The sequence below is a fragment of the Pleurodeles waltl genome, chromosome 1_2, assembly GCF_031143425.1.
Source record: "Pleurodeles waltl isolate 20211129_DDA chromosome 1_2, aPleWal1.hap1.20221129, whole genome shotgun sequence".
NCBI lineage: Eukaryota > Metazoa > Chordata > Amphibia > Caudata > Salamandridae > Pleurodeles > Pleurodeles waltl.
Genome location: NC_090437.1, coordinates 1,207,038,617 through 1,207,055,916, shown reverse-complemented (window position 1 = coordinate 1,207,055,916; position 17,300 = coordinate 1,207,038,617). Strand labels below are relative to the sequence as shown.

Sequence of the window (17,300 nt, the reverse complement as noted above, 5' to 3'; positions counted from 1 at the left end):
CAGGCAATTTATGCATCCTCCTCCATTGGCGTGAACGTTTGCATGTTAGCTAGATGCATAATTATTTGAGAAAATAACCTCTTTCTACGTTGTTTACTTGTATTCATCAATAGAACTCAGAATTGTCTCAGCAAGACACATCCTTGTTAGCAAAGACTAATGCACAACCCCAAGCTGGCATTTATTTTAATGTTGATTCTCTGAATGTTAAAACAAACAGAATTATGCCTTTTTTTTTTTTTTTTTTTTTTTTTTTTTTAAGACCAAGGAGATATGTAATATTTTCAACATGTATTGGGTAGAAATTTGTGTCGGGACACATACTACTCTTTAAAGCCCCTCTCCTCCATTCACCACCCTCAGCGTAGATAGTCTCTTTATATTGTCTCATTCCTTCAATCTAACCATGAACATCCATGCCTGAGGTGCACTCCTCTGAGAGTGAAATGTCCATGAGACTTAACCTTCCCTTAAATCTGTTTCCTGTTGCTGCTAGGCCCACTTAATTCATGTCCCAGCACAACAACAGCTTCGGAGTAGCACATCTGTGAGATGCTTTCAGGATGGGAGACACAACAAGTAAATGAGTAGTTCATAGTCCTTCAGATGTTTCTCATTTGCCTCCAGGCCCCCTTTGATTCTGGTTCCTACACTGTTTCCCCCGTGACATGCTTACAGAATGTAGCCCTAGACATGTAAAATAGCTTTTGTGCATAACGTTTCCTGGGTGGTTTTCTTTCACATAATGTACTTAATGATAAGGCCTTTTTCTGTTTTTGGTCTTTGTCATTACCATTTTTCTTCCACTCACTGAAACACAGGCCCACTTCAGCTATTGGCTAATTTCACTGTAAGTGTTGGCATTCTTTTCTTTCAAAAGGAACACAACTGCACAGAAATTCGTTCCCTTCAAAACCAGGGTCAACTCTTTGTGCTTTTTGAGACAAAAAATAATTTTGCTTTTAACCAATTTGTTTTTATTTTGATGAGGGCCCAACAATTTCTAACCCTAGAATGTTGTTTAAAAAAAAAAAAAAAACCCAGACAAAGTAAATGTTGACAAAGCCAAAAGACTGGCAGCCGACGTCAAACCTATTGACTGAGTGCTTATTTTATTATGTACCTTACTTTCAAATAGTAGGCAATAACAGTTTGTGTTTGCTCAATTCAAGCAGGTGTCACTGGAGTCCAACTCTTCAATGAATTCCAACACCCCTCTGGTGCGAATCACCCGCCTGTCCTCCAGCGATGGTCCGATGCTGGCCAACGTGTCCGAGCTGGAGCTACCCGCTGATCCGAAGTGGGAATTGTCTCGTTCACGGTCAGTTATTCATCTTTTTCTTGGGTAGAATTGTAAATCGTTCTGTTTATTCTACGCGCTTTTATGGACGGGAATGTGGTTGAGAAATTTTCTTGTGCATTTAGACTGATTCTTGAAAATGTCTTGGTCTAACCTTTAACCAAATAAAGTTCATGCATATAGTTTTAACAGTCTTTGTGGACTGTGTTGCTATAATGCCTCATCTACTTGCTACTAGGAGTTTGATCACTTCACACAATCTTCCACCAGATCCTCCCTGAGTATGCCAGCCAAAGGACCCTATAAGAAGGCTCACTTGCAGGTGAATTCTACAGCCCAGTAGTAGTCCCAGTGTGTATGACCGATCAAGGAGGGCAGCCTAAATCAGGACCTCTGGCATGTACCTCCAAACTAATGGAAGAGTCGCTAGGGGAAGTAAAATTGCAGTGTTACAGCTGCTGTGCCCTCATTCCCTTTCCCTCCAGACTATCCATCAGCCAGGGTTCACCTCTCTAAACAAAGGTGTGCCTCTCAGTGGGTTTGATACACCTCGGCTTGGCAGTCAGTTTAAATCTGGTACTGGCAGGCCTAACTATAATCATAGTGCTGTACTATTATGTAGTGTTCAGTATTGGTTCAGGAAATAAGAGGGATCCATATTTTATTAACCTCTGAGTGAACGGGTGAGGCACAGTTCCGTGACGGGTGTCTGTAGCTTGTGGGTGGCACTCATGGTGACAGCAGGTGGCTAATAACCCAGTAATACTTGAAACCTTACCAACCGTAATCAGTCTGTCACTCTTTAGTATATTTCTTAGTGTCTCTCGGGAACTCACTTAATCATGCTACATTCTTTCCATTAGGCCATCATAGTATTATGTGCAGCATACAGCACAACCCTTACAACTCTTAATTACGCTGGTTGTCCACTCTCATTTTTAGTGTAAAATGTGCTTCTTGAAAATTGGCCTTAGTGGAGCATTGCATTGTTGTTGGATATGCAAGAGAGTGAGCTAATGTTGAAAACAAAAATCACATGCTGCATTGATATTAACTAAATCTTACTATCAGACTACAATGTAATACCTGTTCTACATGCTTTTCGCCCAAAATGTTTATTGTCCTCTTTTGTGTATTCTTCAGCTTGACTTTGGGCAAACCTCTTGGGGAAGGATGCTTTGGCCAGGTGGTGATGGCGGATGCAGTTGGCATTGAAAAGGATAAGCCAAACAAGGCCACCACGGTTGCCGTTAAGATGTTGAAAGGTGGGTTGCTACCTCCTGGTAACTGGCTATAATGAAATATTGGAAGGGTCAGTCAGTGGGGCAGTCTACCTTGGGGGATTTAAAGTTTCTCCAGTATTGGGTCTTTCATTGATTCACATGCTTGAATTATTCCCAGTAGTCGAAGTGGGAGTCCCCTGGTACAATCAAACAGCATATTTTACATATAAGGCAGTGTAAAAGTGCATTCACTTTCACAACTTAGTCACATCATTAGAAAAAACCCAAAGTCACGTCAATCAGGTGACAGCATGCTTTAGAACCTTCATCACAGAAGCTCCAGTAGCTTAGATTTTCTAGTGCAAGTGATATATATATATATCTACTGAGAAGACATACGGGGGCCCCCAGTGGGGAGGATGGTGGGTTGCATGTGAAACTATGAAAGATACCAATACTGGAGAACTGCAGTTATAGGTAAGTAACTAATTTTCTTCTCCAGTACTGGATCTTTCATAGATTCACCTGCTTGAATCAGATTAGCAAGCAGTTATTGTTGTTACACAGTTTGTGATATAAGTAACCTTTTGAAGATGGTGGGTAACACTGCTATCCACGTATAAATACATAAAAATAATGTAAATGATAAATATATGTATGCTATATATGAATACATATTCTAGAGACAATTGCAACTTCTGTAACAAAACAGTACACCATCTGCAGCTATATGCGCCCTGACATATTGTCCACTTTCTCCTCTCTAATGCGTTTATCCTTGTTCGGCTTGCAGATGATGCCACTGATAAAGACCTGTCGGATCTAGTCTCTGAAATGGAAATGATGAAAATGATTGGGAAGCACAAAAACATCATTAATCTCCTGGGAGCCTGCACGCAGGATGGTACTTATTAGATGGAAATTTTATTTTAAATTATTTGAATTTAAATATAAACTTGAAAGACAAGTAATTAAATGGTAAATGTTCAAAAACACTGCTAATTTCACCCTACACGCCTGCGAATTAAAGAACAATTCCCATAATAGAAAAATCAGTTCACAAAAGTCCTTTAAAATTGAAAAGCCCACTTAGATGTTGGTCCCCCATAATTGAACCTAATACTTCATTTTGTCAAAGCCATTTCACAATCCAAGTGTATGTAGCAATAAGTAAATGGCAGATGTTTCATGGGTGTAACCCCTTTACCTTTTGTAGTCTGTGGCCACCAAGAGCAGAATGATGGTTCACGTATCAGTTCATTCTCTCGTCATTCACCCATCAACATCCCTGTTCCTGCCCAACTCCAGGCCACATTCAGAGTAACTCCTGCACCACCCACAGAACTGTCCGACTTATCTTTGCCCACTTCTTGGCTCCGAGTTTTTTCCACTTGTGCCTATATGCCTGCCCAGTCAAATTTCTTTCCTCTCTGCCCACAGTCCAGGTTCTTTCATTCAGAGAGTCCTCTCCCGGCCAGAACCCATCTCCTTAACCATTGAGTCCCTACGACCCATTCCACAGTCCAGCTGAGACACCAACCCCATTCCGAATCTAGTGTGTCTTGCCTACGGTCTTGCGTGTTTCCTAATCTTGTTTTGAGTTTTCCTCTGCGTTGTGTACAGATCCGGAAAACTCCCTGGTACGTCTGGTCCTTCCTGTACCTCAGTAAATTCTGTACCACGATTAGTCTATAGATACTCAATGACTTGAAGCCCACAATTTCCTCGAGCAAACCTTTCCAGTCCCATTCCACCGTTTTCTCCGGAAATGGCTTTACCAAAAGCATTTTGATAAAATGTGTATGATGAAAGGGCTCTAAGTTATATCATAGGATAGCGATGGATTTTTTTTTTATACATACAAACAGTAATCCTTCTCACCCTGTTAATTTTATTTAATTTTGGCACCAATAATATTACCTCTATGTTAATCATGTGAGGTGTGTAAAGCAATCCCATTAGTATAATGCAATGTAAGTATCTAGGTGGCCGTACTCTGCGCTGCAGGAAGGTCCGCATGAACCTCCCTGAGCATGCGTTGTACTGTCGCTCACACTGACCTCTCCGCATGATCCAGCGTCCCTAACCCGGTGCTCTGGTTGCGTGTCCTTCTGTAGGCCCACTCTACGTGCTGGTGGAATATGCATCCAAAGGAAACTTGCGGGAGTACCTGAGGGCCCGGCGCCCTCCTGGCATGGATTACTCCTTCGACACCTGCAAACTTCCCGAAGAGCAGTTGACCTTCAAGGACTTGGTATCCTGTGCCTACCAGGTGGCCCGCGGCATGGAGTACCTGGCCTCTCAGAAGGTGAGTATGTAACATGTGTTGCTCTCAGCTGTGGGCAGTTTACCTATGTAATCAATGGTAACACAGTACTTCTTGAGGGCCAAGTGTGGTTTGAGTCATTAAAAAAAAAAAAAAAAAAAAAAAAAAATGTGACCATGGTTAGCCCTAAATGTACATGGAAAAGGTTACTGAAAAAAGTTGAATCCGTGTTTGAACAGCAGTGCATATGTGACCAGGCGTGATTCTTATAGTTTGGGCTATTTTAATTTGAAAATATTTTTAAAGTGTCCTTGTCTTTGTATTTTATGTACAAATAAAGTAGTTAGCGACCTGTAAGCTGTATGTAAAGAAAACAACCTAATTAGAACATGTGAGAATTTAGGATTTGTATTTGTTGATTTTTTTTTTTTTTACTGTCTTGTGTACATCATATGTTATGTTGAACTATATAGCACTCATACCGCACTGGAGCTAGCAAGAGGTTTGTGCGCATGGACTACTACACGCCTGGTCGGTTTTTCTGAAATAGAGGATGGTGCGATGGAGTTTTACCCAGACATGTCAGTCTCCCAGACCTGCTGATTTTCAGCAAATCTTGTCATTATGTTGTGGCTTAGATCTTGTGGTATTGGAACAACAAGGATTAGCACAGGACTTGTAACAAGGCCCTCAGGACTGTTAGTAGGGAAAACTAGGGTGGCTGAAAGTCACTCATGGCATAGGACTCATTGGTGACTGTTCCTGTGCTGTTCCATATATACCTTTATGAATGAAGGTGATGAGCTTTAACATACATCATGGACTGGATGATGCTTTGTGCTTGTTAGCTACTGTAGCAAAACCAGTGTTCTTAGATGTGGTAACATTGGGTCTATGTATTTATTGAAAATAGGGCGCCAAATAAAAGTAGATGGATGTGCTTATAAGTGAACCACAACACTAAGTGAAGCTCTTCCAGGATTCAACAATTTGTGCAAGTTCCAGTGGGTCTTGATTATGACACTGGGTGCAGACATTTTGTCTTTGCCAATGTTTGTTTTCGTTTGGCCATTGTGTAAAGTAAAACCAGTCCAAGTTGGCCACAGTGAATGTGCATAAGTGAGGAGGCATGGTTTGCTTCTTATAATGTTTTTTATCAGAAGCATTCCCAGATGAAGAAGAAACAAACCTGTGTGTGCATGCCCACACAAAGGGACCCATCTCGAAATGGTTTAAATCCCTTTTAGAGAGGGTCACTTTCAGCTCTGTTAGCAGCATGTGGAGCACTGGAGGCAATTATTTGAGTATGTCAAATAAAGATGGGAGCAGGGAGAACATGAACAGACTGACGACGAGAAAGTATATAGTCTCTCATGCATTGCAGTGCTAGGTCCTGCGTCAGAAATAGAATGGAAACACTCATCCTGTCTAAATGGTGAGGTTTAGTGTACCTTGTATGTGCAAAACAGGGAGAAAGCCCTTCTATAAGGAGCAGGGAGCTGAGATAGGCAATCCGTGGAATCATGAGCAAGGGATACCCAAAAGCCCTCTCCAAGTAAATTAGATCCAGTAGGTCTGATGCCAACAGAGCGCTAGAGCGTTCTGTAGGTGAGATCTAAAAATACATTTAAAAAAAAAAAAAACATGCAAATAAACACTTTGGGATCATAGGTTTTGTGAATAAAGCATCTGGGTCCATCTCTTTGTCGGTCTTGGGTGAATGCCCCCAAGATCAGGTGCAGCTGCTGTGATTGAACCTTAAAACGCTGGTGCTGACACCCGCCAGTTTGAGGGTCGTTATATCATGTCTGCCTGTTACGGAAAGCCGGGAGGCTCACTCGATCCGTTTGAGCCGTAGTTGCTATTGCGGATTTTTGCTGTGTGTTTGTTGTGTTTTTTTTAATGGATTGTGTTGTGTGTGAATAAAGCGTATTGAATGCTCTGGCCACAAATCCCTCAGAGTGGAATCAATGATTTCATAATATGAACCAAACAGACTATAAATATGTTTATATAGTTTTCTTATGTTTTTTCCTCTCATCCTCTGATAATGAAAAAAGTACCATAATATAATGCAGTACTTGGACCCTGACAGCCATCAGTGCTTTCTGTATTTGCTGAAAATAGAATATGTCATCTGTTGCTCATACACTGGTTTAATAATGTGTACTCAAGATCCCATACATCCTAATACGTGGAAATAATTCCACATTCACCATAAAAAGTAACATTCCCACATTCCTCCAGCTCTAGGGAAAGGCACTGTAATAGTTGCTTAGATTGGATTAAGGTCAAATTCCTCCATTTCTCTCTGTTGTAAAACAAGCAGCAAACTTATGTATCCAGTTATTTAGATCAGGGGTCCTTGAGCTTTGGTCCAGGGACCTTTGGGGGTTCGCAACACCTACTCGGGGGGCCCACAACTGCTTAGAAAATGAAATAATATGAACAGGTTAAGAAAGTGTATATAAATAAAGAACCAAGATGTAAAACTGAAAAGTTTACAACGTTCTGTAAATGGGAAAAAAGTTGGTATCGAAGGCTAAAAATGAAGTTGGTGTCCTCGGATTGGTTCATGGGAGCTGTGCAAGTGCATAAAACAGAATACAGTGGATAACCCAGACATGGTTGCAATGGTCCCAAACCCTCTCGATCTCAGTGGTAAGGCGGATACCCTTAGCACCTCACCATGAATAAGGATGAAGACCCCATGATGGAGGTAATGAGAGGCACACTAGCAGATCACCTTATCTGAGAGCAACAAACGGGGCAGCTAGAGCAGAACCCTAGACTAGGTGTAGGGGATAGTGGGACAGGGCCATCTTACATTGAAAATACTGTGCTTGTCAATTAGGAACTGCCCTGCATTATGAAGATTTGTAGAGAATAAAACAGATTATGCACGGAGAGTGTCGGCGTTACTTCTTAAGTCATAAGATTTGCAAAAAGGCTAGTAACCGTGTTCGAGCTAAAATTGAAAGACCTCCAAGCGCTTTCATATCATGTATTGTTTTCTTGAGTCATGAGTAATCATCAAGCTCCCCTGTTGAGAAGTTGATTCTGTTGTGCAGGTATTTTAACCTGTGATTCACACACCTTTGCTGGCAGGCCCTCATACTGCTAAGCTTTAGGTTTTCCAAGCTGCACGGATAACTGAGTGTGTGCTGCTACTGCCAGTACACCACAGTATTCTGGAGCTGCATTTGCTTCCTTTTTTTAATAATGCTGCGCTGCGTTTGAGGCTCACCAGTTAGCTTATCACTTGCAGTGCATACACCGAGATCTGGCAGCCCGGAACGTGCTGGTGACGGATGACAACGTTATGAAGATTGCTGATTTTGGCCTGGCGAGAGATGTGCACAACATCGACTACTACAAGAAAACTACAAATGTGAGTTTTGCCAGCATTACTGCTGATGAGACTGAAACCAAGGCTCATGCCTGGGACGTATGACCGCAGATCAGCCATGGGCCGTGGGGCTAGACACCTGGGGCGTATGGCTGCAGATCAGCACCGGGGCTAGACACGTGGAATGCATGGCTGCAGATCAGCCTTGGGCAGTGGGGCTAGACACCTGGGATGTATAGCCGCAGGTCAGCCATGGGCTGCGGGGCTAGACAAACTGGGAGGCAGAGCAGCAGACCTGTCATGGGCTGCGGGCTAGACACCAGGGAGGCAGAGCAACAGATCTGCCAATGGTTAGCAGGGCTAGACACCTGGGATGTATGGCCACTGATCAGCCATGTGCCGCGGGGTTAGACACCTGAGATGTATGGCCGTAGATTAGCCATGGGCAGCGGGGCTAGACACCTGGGAGGCGGAGCAGCAGATATGCCATGGGTAGCAGGGCTAGACCCACCTAGGATGTATGGCCACAGATCAGCCATGGGCAGCGGAGCCAGACATGTGGGAGGCACAGCAACAGATCTGTAATGGGTAGCAGGGTTAGATACCTGGGATGTATGGCTGCAGATCAGCCATGGGCAGTGGGGCTAGACAGCTGGGATGTATGGCTGCAGATCAGCCATGGGCAGCGTGCTAGGCACCTGGGATGTATGGCCGCTGATTAACCATGGGCAGCGGGCTAGACACCTGGGAGGCAGAGCAACAGATCTGCCATGGGTAGCAGGGCTAGACACCTGGGATGTATGGCTGCAGATCAGCCCTGGGCAGTGGGGCTAGACACCTGGGATGTATGGCTGCAGATCAGTCATGGGCAGTGGGGCTAGACACCTGGGATGTATGGCTGCAGATCAGCCATGGGCAGTGGGGCTAGACAGCTGGGATGTATGGCTGCAGATCAGCCATGGGCAGCGTGCTAGGCACCTGGGATGTATGGCTGCAGATCAGCCCTGGGCAGTGGGGCTAGACACCTGGGATGTATGGCTGCAGATCAGTCCTGGGCAGTGGGGCTAGACACCTGGGATGTATGGCTGCAGATCAGCCATGGGCAGTGGGGCTAGACAGCTGGGATGTATGGCTGCAGATCAGCCATGGGCAGCGGGCTAGGCACCTGGGATGTATGGCTGCAGATCAGCCATGGGCAGCGGGCTAGGCACCTGGGAGACAGAGCAACAGATCTGCCATGGGTAGCAGGGCTAGACACCTGGGATGTATGGCTGCAGATCAGCCCTGGGCAGTGGGGCTAGACACCTGGGATGTATGGCTGCGGATGTATGGCTGCAGATCAGCCATGGGCAGTGGGGCTAGACACCTGGGATGTATGGCTGCAGATCAGCCATGGGCAGTGGGGCTAGACAGCTGGGATGTATGGCTGCAGATCAGCCATGGGCAGCGGGCTAGGCACCTGGGAGGCAGAGCAACAGATCAGCCCTGGGCAGTGGGGCTAGACACCTGGGATGTATGGCTGCGGATGTATGGCTGCAGATCAGCCCTGGGCAGTGGGGCTAGACACCTGGGATGTATGGCTGCAGATCAGCCATGGGTAGCAGGGCTAGACACCTGGGGGGACATGAACATTCATTGGCCAGGGAAAGCAGCGATTGACAGCTCGGAAGCATTGCCAGAGATGGGTTCAGGAAAGGAAGGGGTTACTTCTGGTTGTCTCCCGTCTTGGGCCTCAATATATAGCTGCAGAAAACGCCAGTGGCCGCACATTTCTCCATAGTATCTGGAGTGAAACGCTTTATTGGTGGGGACGGGATAGGATTATTTAATCACAGAATCTTTTTTTTTCTGCATGATGGAAGGAGGGGAGACTGGACGGCGACAGAACTGGAAATGCAGTCCCTTTTGTTAATGTGTCCCATAAGAATGTATTTGTGTATCTAATACCTACCAAATGAATCGTGCGAGTGATCTGCTATTTGGTGTGTGCTTTCTAAAGATCTGACAAGCTTGGGCCATCCAGATGGAACTTTGTACTGCGAGTTCATCTTTTCAGTCGATGCAGCGTTTTTACGTTTTGATAAGGAAATGCATTGATGAGGTTCTGTTCATCGTTTTGATGTTTTTGTAAAGCCACTAGTCTGCTGTCCTAAGGGGTGAGGATCTGGGGAGCAGGAGCGCTGTGTTTGTGGATATTGTCTGAGTTTTAAGCCCGTCCCCGCCTGTGCGGCCCCAATCCTGCCGTGCACGCAGACCCAGGGTCGGAAGCGGGGGTACCAGGGACACATTGCAGACTGGATTAAGTGTAGGATTGATCTGGTGCCTTTGCGGCTGAGTGAATGTGCTGACGGGACGGTCCCCTTTGTCTCTCATTACAGGGCCGACTGCCCGTGAAGTGGATGGCTCCGGAGGCTTTGTTCGACCGGGTCTACACTCACCAAAGCGACGTGTAAGCATAACCCCTTCACCCAGAAAACACACGTCCAACTCTGATTAGCAAAACACACTGTCGTGTTCAGCAAAATCATTGCTGCAACAAAGTTATGCTTTTGTGAACGCGAATTGAAGACCGCATCAGACTACAAATGGGCAAAAAAGGGAATGGCTAACAGATCATTTGTTAGATTTTCATGTGAACAAGTTTGCTGAAATATTCTGTACATGTGTCCTGCTACGTAGAATCAAGAAAGTTATGTTTGCAGTTGAAGTGTGGAAGTGACGGATCCACGGGTCTTAAGATGGGCATCGTCTAGTCGTACCTGGGGCCTTAAGCCAGGCCAGTTTGTCATTACTCACAAGTGAATGCTTGCGCAGTGCCATGGTTGGGTAACTAGCAGCAGCCAGTTCTGTAAACGCAAGCGCCGGCCAGAAAGCAAGGGTACATTTCTGAAAAGAGCTGTGGTTTAGGATATATTGGCTCTGTGTCAAGTGATGTCCATTCTTCCTCAGTTAGCCCATAAAGTGGGAGGGCAGGGTTCCGAGTTTACTCAGTTTCAAGGAGTGATCACTTTTTCCCAGTACTGTCCATTAACTAACTGGCCACTACTTGTGGTGATTGCCACTGACAAAAGATGCCATTCTCCACGATCACCCATTAGACATTACCACCTCTCCTTCAGGATCTCTATCACAAGGAGTTCCCACAACAAATGCTGCCAATGAATACTCATCACAAGTGGTGGCACCCATTATCCCAGGTTCATCTCTTAAAAGGATTGACAAAACTCCACAAGATTGCCCATTTTGAAGGATACTCTGTGTACCAGAGGGTGCTGGTTCCCAAAATCAATTGTCTGCCTATACTACAGCAAGATGCTATCCATGTCTCCCTAAGGCGTGCGTAGCATCAATCAGTCTTTCCTGCAACCTCCATGAAGTGGACTTCCTATGCCCACAGAATCACCCCCTCTAGATGTACCATCTAAGGAGGCACGTGTGTCTACCAGCGCAATGAATTACATCTTCGCAGCACCACCCATGAGTTTTTGCACTGATCCACTCCCTTGAAGCAAAGCAGTCCTGAGGGGTTTGCACTCATAGAAATGCAACTTTTACAGCGCAGCATATCGAATGCGTGATCTGTGTTGCTTTACTCAGGTACACACCAGCAGTAAATCTCGACCTTAGTTCTCTAGTCCTTAACTGTCTCTCAGCTGAAACTGTCCATAAATAGATTTTTTTCTGTGCAGTATACACATGGTTTAATAGTAACAACGAGTATGTGAGGGGAGGAAAGTAGTAGAGGAGATGCATCTATCTGATTGAAATACTCATTTCAATGTTCATCTCTCTAGCCGGGGTTTCTTTGCTGCTCTGGCAGCGGGCCGGGGGCGTACTGGGTGGGGGAGGGATCCAAGTACTTACTAGAAACTGTCTGGGCAACTAGTCCTGCCGATGATGGCTGTGTTAGTTCTGCCTGGCCGCTTGCACACGACTGGGATGTGCGACCGGAGAATGAGCTTCAGGAGCCCTAACAGTCTTTCTTTGATTTCCAGCTGGTCGTTTGGAGTGCTTCTGTGGGAGATCTTCACGCTGGGGGGCTCGCCGTACCCTGGAATCCCAGTGGAAGAACTCTTCAAGCTGTTAAAGGAAGGCCATCGAATGGACAAACCAGCGAACTGCACGCATGAGCTGTGAGTGGGTTTCTGCTTTTCTTTGACAGATGTCCTGCCCTTTTTTCAATTCTTTCCTTGCAAGAGAAAAACACGACCCCATCATTCGGGTGTTTGCTTCCTACAGGGATATTGTGAGAAAGGGCATATCTGGCTTGGCTGTAGTCAGGGCTTTAAGTGGGATGAAAACACTGGGGTGTCTCTCAGAGGGTCGTGGATGATTTAATGAAGTGCCTGGCTTAAAAACACGTAAGCTAAAAAAATCTGTGCTTACCATAGTGTGCCCCCCGACTGGTATTCTGCTGCTTCATCCTGTCATCGCATCCAGATATATATTGCAACAACTAGCATTACACCTACAACAAGGCAGAACTATTGGCTTTGTCAATCGTTGTTAGCTGCATAACAACCATTGTTTCTTTGTATAAAATGTTAAAAATGCTTCAGTTCTGAAATAAGACTGTGAAAAAACTAGAATGTGTCTCTGAAGTTGTATCAAAGGCAGCGCAGGGTGGTTCTGTGCCAATTTAAGATTTTTTTGTTGTTGTTTTTTTTAAGAAAGCCCGATGGGGACCTGTCTCAGCACCTGCGTTTTAGAACTGCTGGTACTGAGCACTGGCAAGATCCGGCCCACTTAAAGCCCCGGCCTTCAGGATCTGCAGTCACCTGAAGCATCACCAGGCTTCAGGATCAGTTGTCATATGAACCTGCAGCAGCGCGGCTGGGCTTTAGTATCTGTTTCTACATGAACCTGCAGTGCCGCAGGGATTCCTGTGTTATATGTACCTGCAGTGCCGCAGGGATTCCCGTTCTGTTATATGAACCTGCAGTGCCGCAGGGATTCCCGTTCTGTTATATGAACCTACAGTGCCGCAGGGATTCCCGTTCTGTTATATGAACCTGCAGTGCCGCAGGGATTCCCGTTCTGTTATTATATGAACCTGCAGTGCCGCAGGGATTCCCGTTCTGTTGTTACATGAACCTACAGTGCCGCAGGGATTCCCGTTCTGTTATATGAACCTCCAGTGCCGCAGGGATTCCCGTTCTGTTATATGAACCTCCAGTGCCGCAGGGATTCCCGTTCTGTTGTTACATGAACCTGCAGTGCCACAGGGATTCCCGTTCTGTTATATGAACCTACAGTGCCGCAGGGATTCCCGTTCTGTTATATGAACCTGCAGTGCCGCAGGGATTCCCGTTCTGTTATATGAACCTACAGTGCCGCAGGGATTCCCGTTCTGTTATATGAACCTACAGTGCCGCAGGGATTCCCGTTCTGTTATATGAACCTGCAGTGCCGCAGGGATTCCCGTTCTGTTATTATATGAACCTGCAGTGCCGAAGGGATTCCCGTTCTGTTGTTACATGAACCTACAGTGCCGCAGGGATTCCCGTTCTGTTGTTACATGAACCTGCCATGCCGCAGGGATTCCCGTTCTGTTATTATATGAACCTGCAGTGCCGCAGGGATTCCCGTTCTGTTATTATATGAACCTACAGTGCCGCAGGGATTCCCGTTCTGTTATATGAACCTGCAGTGCCGCAGGGATTCCCGTTCTGTTATATGAACCTGCAGTGCCGCAGGGATTCACGTTCTGTTATATGAACCTGCAGTGCCGCAGGGATTCCCTTTCTGTTATATGAACCTGCAGTGCCGCACGGATTCCCGTTCTGTTGTTATATGAACCTGCAGTGCCGCAGGGATTCCCGTTCTGTTGTATGAACCTGCAGTGCCACAGGGATTCCCGTTCTGTTGTATGAACCTGCAGTGCCGCAGGGATTCCCGTTCTGTTATATGAACCTGCAGTGCCGCAGGGTTTCCCGTTCTGTTATATGAACCTACAGTGCCGCAGGGATTCCCATTCTGTTATTATATGAACCTGCAGTGCCGCAGGGATTCCCGTTCTGTTATATCAACCTACAGTGCCGCAGAGATTCCCGTTCTGTTATATGAACCTACAGTGCCGCAGAGATTCCTGTTCTGTTATATGAACCTGCAGTGCCGCAGGGATTCCCGTTCTGTTATATGAACCTGCAGTGCCGCAGAGATTCCCGTTCTGTTATATGAACCTACAGTGCCGCAGGGATTCCCGTTCTGTTATATCAACCTACAGTGCCGCAGAGATTCCCGTTCTGTTATATGAACCTGCAGTGCTGCAGGGATTCCTGTGTTATATGTACCTGCAGTGCCACAGGGATTTCCGTTCTGTTGTATGTACCTGCAGTGCCGCAGGGATTCCTGTGTTATATGTACCTGCAGTGCCGCAGGGATTCCCGTTCTGTTATACGAACCTGCAGTGCCGCAGGGATTCCCGTTCTGTTATATGAACCTGCAGTGCCGCAGGGATTCCCGTTCTGTTGTTATACGAACCTGCAGTGCCGCAGGGATTCCCGTTCTGTTATATGAACCTGCAGTGCCGCAGAGATTCCCGTTCTGTTATATGAACCTGCAGTGCCGCACGGGTTCCCGTTCTGTTGTTATATGAACCTGCAGTGCCACAGGGATTCCCGTTCTGTGGTTATATGAACCTGCAGTGCCACAGGGATTCCCGTTCTGTTGTTATATGAACCTGCAGTGCCACAGGGATTCCCGTTCTGTTATATGAACCTGCAGTGCCACAGGGATTCCCGTTCTGTTATATGAACCTGCAGTGCCGCACGGGTTCCTGTTCTGTTATTATATGAACCTGCAGTGCCGCAGGGATTCCCATTCTGTTATTATATGAACCTGCAGTGCCGCAGGGATTCCCGTTCTGTTATATGAACCTGCAGTGCCGCAGGGATTCCCGTTCTGTTATATGAACCTGCAGTGCCGCAGGGATTCCCTTTCGGTTATATGAACCTACAGTGCCGCAGGGATTCCCATTCTGTTATTATATGAACCTGCAGTGCCGCAGGGATTCCCGTTCTGTTATATGAACCTGCAGTGCCGCAGGGATTCCCGTTCTGTTATATGAACCTGCAGTGCCGCAGGGATTCCCATTCTGTTATTATATGAACCTGCAGTGCCACAGGAATTCCTGTGCTGTTATATGAACCTGCAGTGCCGCAGGGATTCCCGTTCTGTTATTATATGAACCTGCAGTGCCACAGGGATTCCCGTTCTGTTATATGAACCTGCAGTGCCGCACGGGTTCCTGTTCTGTTATTATATGAACCTGCAGTGCCGCAGGGATTCCCATTCTGTTATTATATGAACCTGCAGTGCCGCAGGGATTCCCGTTCTGTTATTATATGAACCTGCAGTGCCGCAGGGATTCCCGTTCTGTTATATGAACCTGCAGTGCCGCAGGGATTCCCGTTCTGTTATATGAACCTACAGTGCCGCAGGGATTCCCATTCTGTTATTATATGAACCTGCAGTGCCGCAGGGATTCCCGTTCTGTTATATGAACCTGCAGTGCCGCAGGGATTCCCGTTCTGTTATATGAACCTGCAGTGCCGCAGGGATTCCCGTTCTGTTATATGAACCTGCAGTGCCGCAGGGATTCCCATTCTGTTATTATATGAACCTGCAGTGCCGCAGGGATTCCCGTTCTGTTATATGAACCTGCAGTGCCGCAGGGATTCCCGTTCTGTTATTATATGAACCTGCAGTGCCGCAGGGATTCCCGTTCTGTTATATGAACCTGCAGTGCCGCAGGGATTCCCGTTCTGTTATTATATGAACCTGCAGTGCCGCAGGGATTCCTGTGCTGTTATATGAACCTGCAGTGCCGCAGGGATTCCCGTTCTGTTATTATATGAACCTGCAGTGCCGCAGGGATTCCTGTGCTGTTATATGAACCTGCAGTGCCGTAGGGATTCCTGTTCTGTTATTATATGAACCTGCTGTGCCGCAGGGATTCCCGTTCTGTTGTATGAACCTACATGCATTTGAATCTGCCATCACCTGAACCTGCTGGAATTTAGACTCTGAGGTCTCATGAGCCTGTCGTGTTGTAGGGCTTCAGTATGAACCATTACGTAAACTGCAGTGATGCCGGGCAGAGTCCACCTTCACACGAGTCTGAAGGCTTCAGAATGTGCTGTTGCAAGAACCCGTGGGACTACCTGGCTTCATAAACTGCTTTCACCTGGACCTGCTGTCCTGCAGGACTTCAGAACCTGTCTTCATGTGGACCTACCGTGCTACGTCTTGAGAATCTGCTATCCGCAGGACCTGTAGTAGTGCCGGCTTCAGAATATGCTGTGACATAAACCTGCCGGGTTTAAGAAAAATGTGATCTCCTGAACCGTCAGTGCTGCAACACCCGAGATTGCACTTACACCCATGATGTTGTTGTGCTGCAAGGGCCAACAACCTGACATCACACTTGTACCTGCAGTGCTCCATGGTGGCTGAATCTGCTGAAGCCAAAAACCAGCATTATTGCAATTCGAGAGAATCTACTAAAACATATGACCCAGAGTTCTCTAGTGCTGCAGAAACCACCAGATGCACAACCCACAGAACCTGATGTACCCCTGGCCTTCGTTAAACACACCAGCCTGCAGTGTTGTAGGACTTGAGAATCCTCTGTCTCCAGTGAACCCACACTGGAGGGCCTTGATAGTCTCATAACACACAAAATCATATTGTTGTAGGGGCTTCAGGACCTGCCATCTTCTTTCAGCAGTGCTGAGTCCTTCATATTATCTCCTCATTCACCTCTCTCTCTCAAATGTTTGTCTCCCCCCAATGTAACAGAGAGCAAAGAAACTTCAAAGGAGTGCCTTTTTGGTTCACTGTTCCGTCTAATGTTGGAATGTGTTGGATTACACGAAGCAACCCATCCTAAGCCTTCCTGTCTCCTGCCTGTTGAACCAAACAAAATTCAGAAAGAGAGGGAGAGCAGCAGTGTGGTAGAAAATGACTCGATTTCGCCTGGTGAAAAGCACTTTGGCTCTGTACAAAAAGATTACGTACAGTACGGTCAATAAAGTCAATTCATTAAAATCCAATTGGTACTATTCGCAAAGGTAAGTACACCTGTGAGTAATTCCTAGGTGTACATTTACTCTTATACCTTTGAGTAACTTCACTACTTTTGACTATTTACAAAATGCC

At 46.1% G+C, this 17,300-nt stretch overlaps 1 protein-coding gene across 8 annotated transcripts in view; it reads left to right on the top strand.

Moving 5' to 3' along the window:
- Nucleotides 1-17,300, top strand: part of FGFR3 (fibroblast growth factor receptor 3) — a 104,049-nt gene that overhangs the window by 70,952 nt on the left and 15,797 nt on the right. For 3 of the 8 annotated variants that reach the window (XM_069203939.1, XM_069203907.1, XM_069203898.1), the window contains 7 exons: nucleotides 1,173-1,321; nucleotides 2,444-2,565; nucleotides 3,317-3,427; nucleotides 4,641-4,831; nucleotides 8,058-8,180; nucleotides 10,517-10,587; nucleotides 12,134-12,271. In XM_069203939.1, the coding sequence (XP_069060040.1) occupies nucleotides 1,173-1,321; nucleotides 2,444-2,565; nucleotides 3,317-3,427; nucleotides 4,641-4,831; nucleotides 8,058-8,180; nucleotides 10,517-10,587; nucleotides 12,134-12,271 (905 nt within the window). The remainder of the gene's footprint in view (nucleotides 1-1,172; nucleotides 1,322-2,443; nucleotides 2,566-3,316; nucleotides 3,428-4,640; nucleotides 4,832-8,057; nucleotides 8,181-10,516; nucleotides 10,588-12,133; nucleotides 12,272-17,300) is intronic. The other 5 variants (XM_069203931.1, XM_069203888.1, XM_069203879.1 and 2 more) reach the window with 2 other exon arrangements.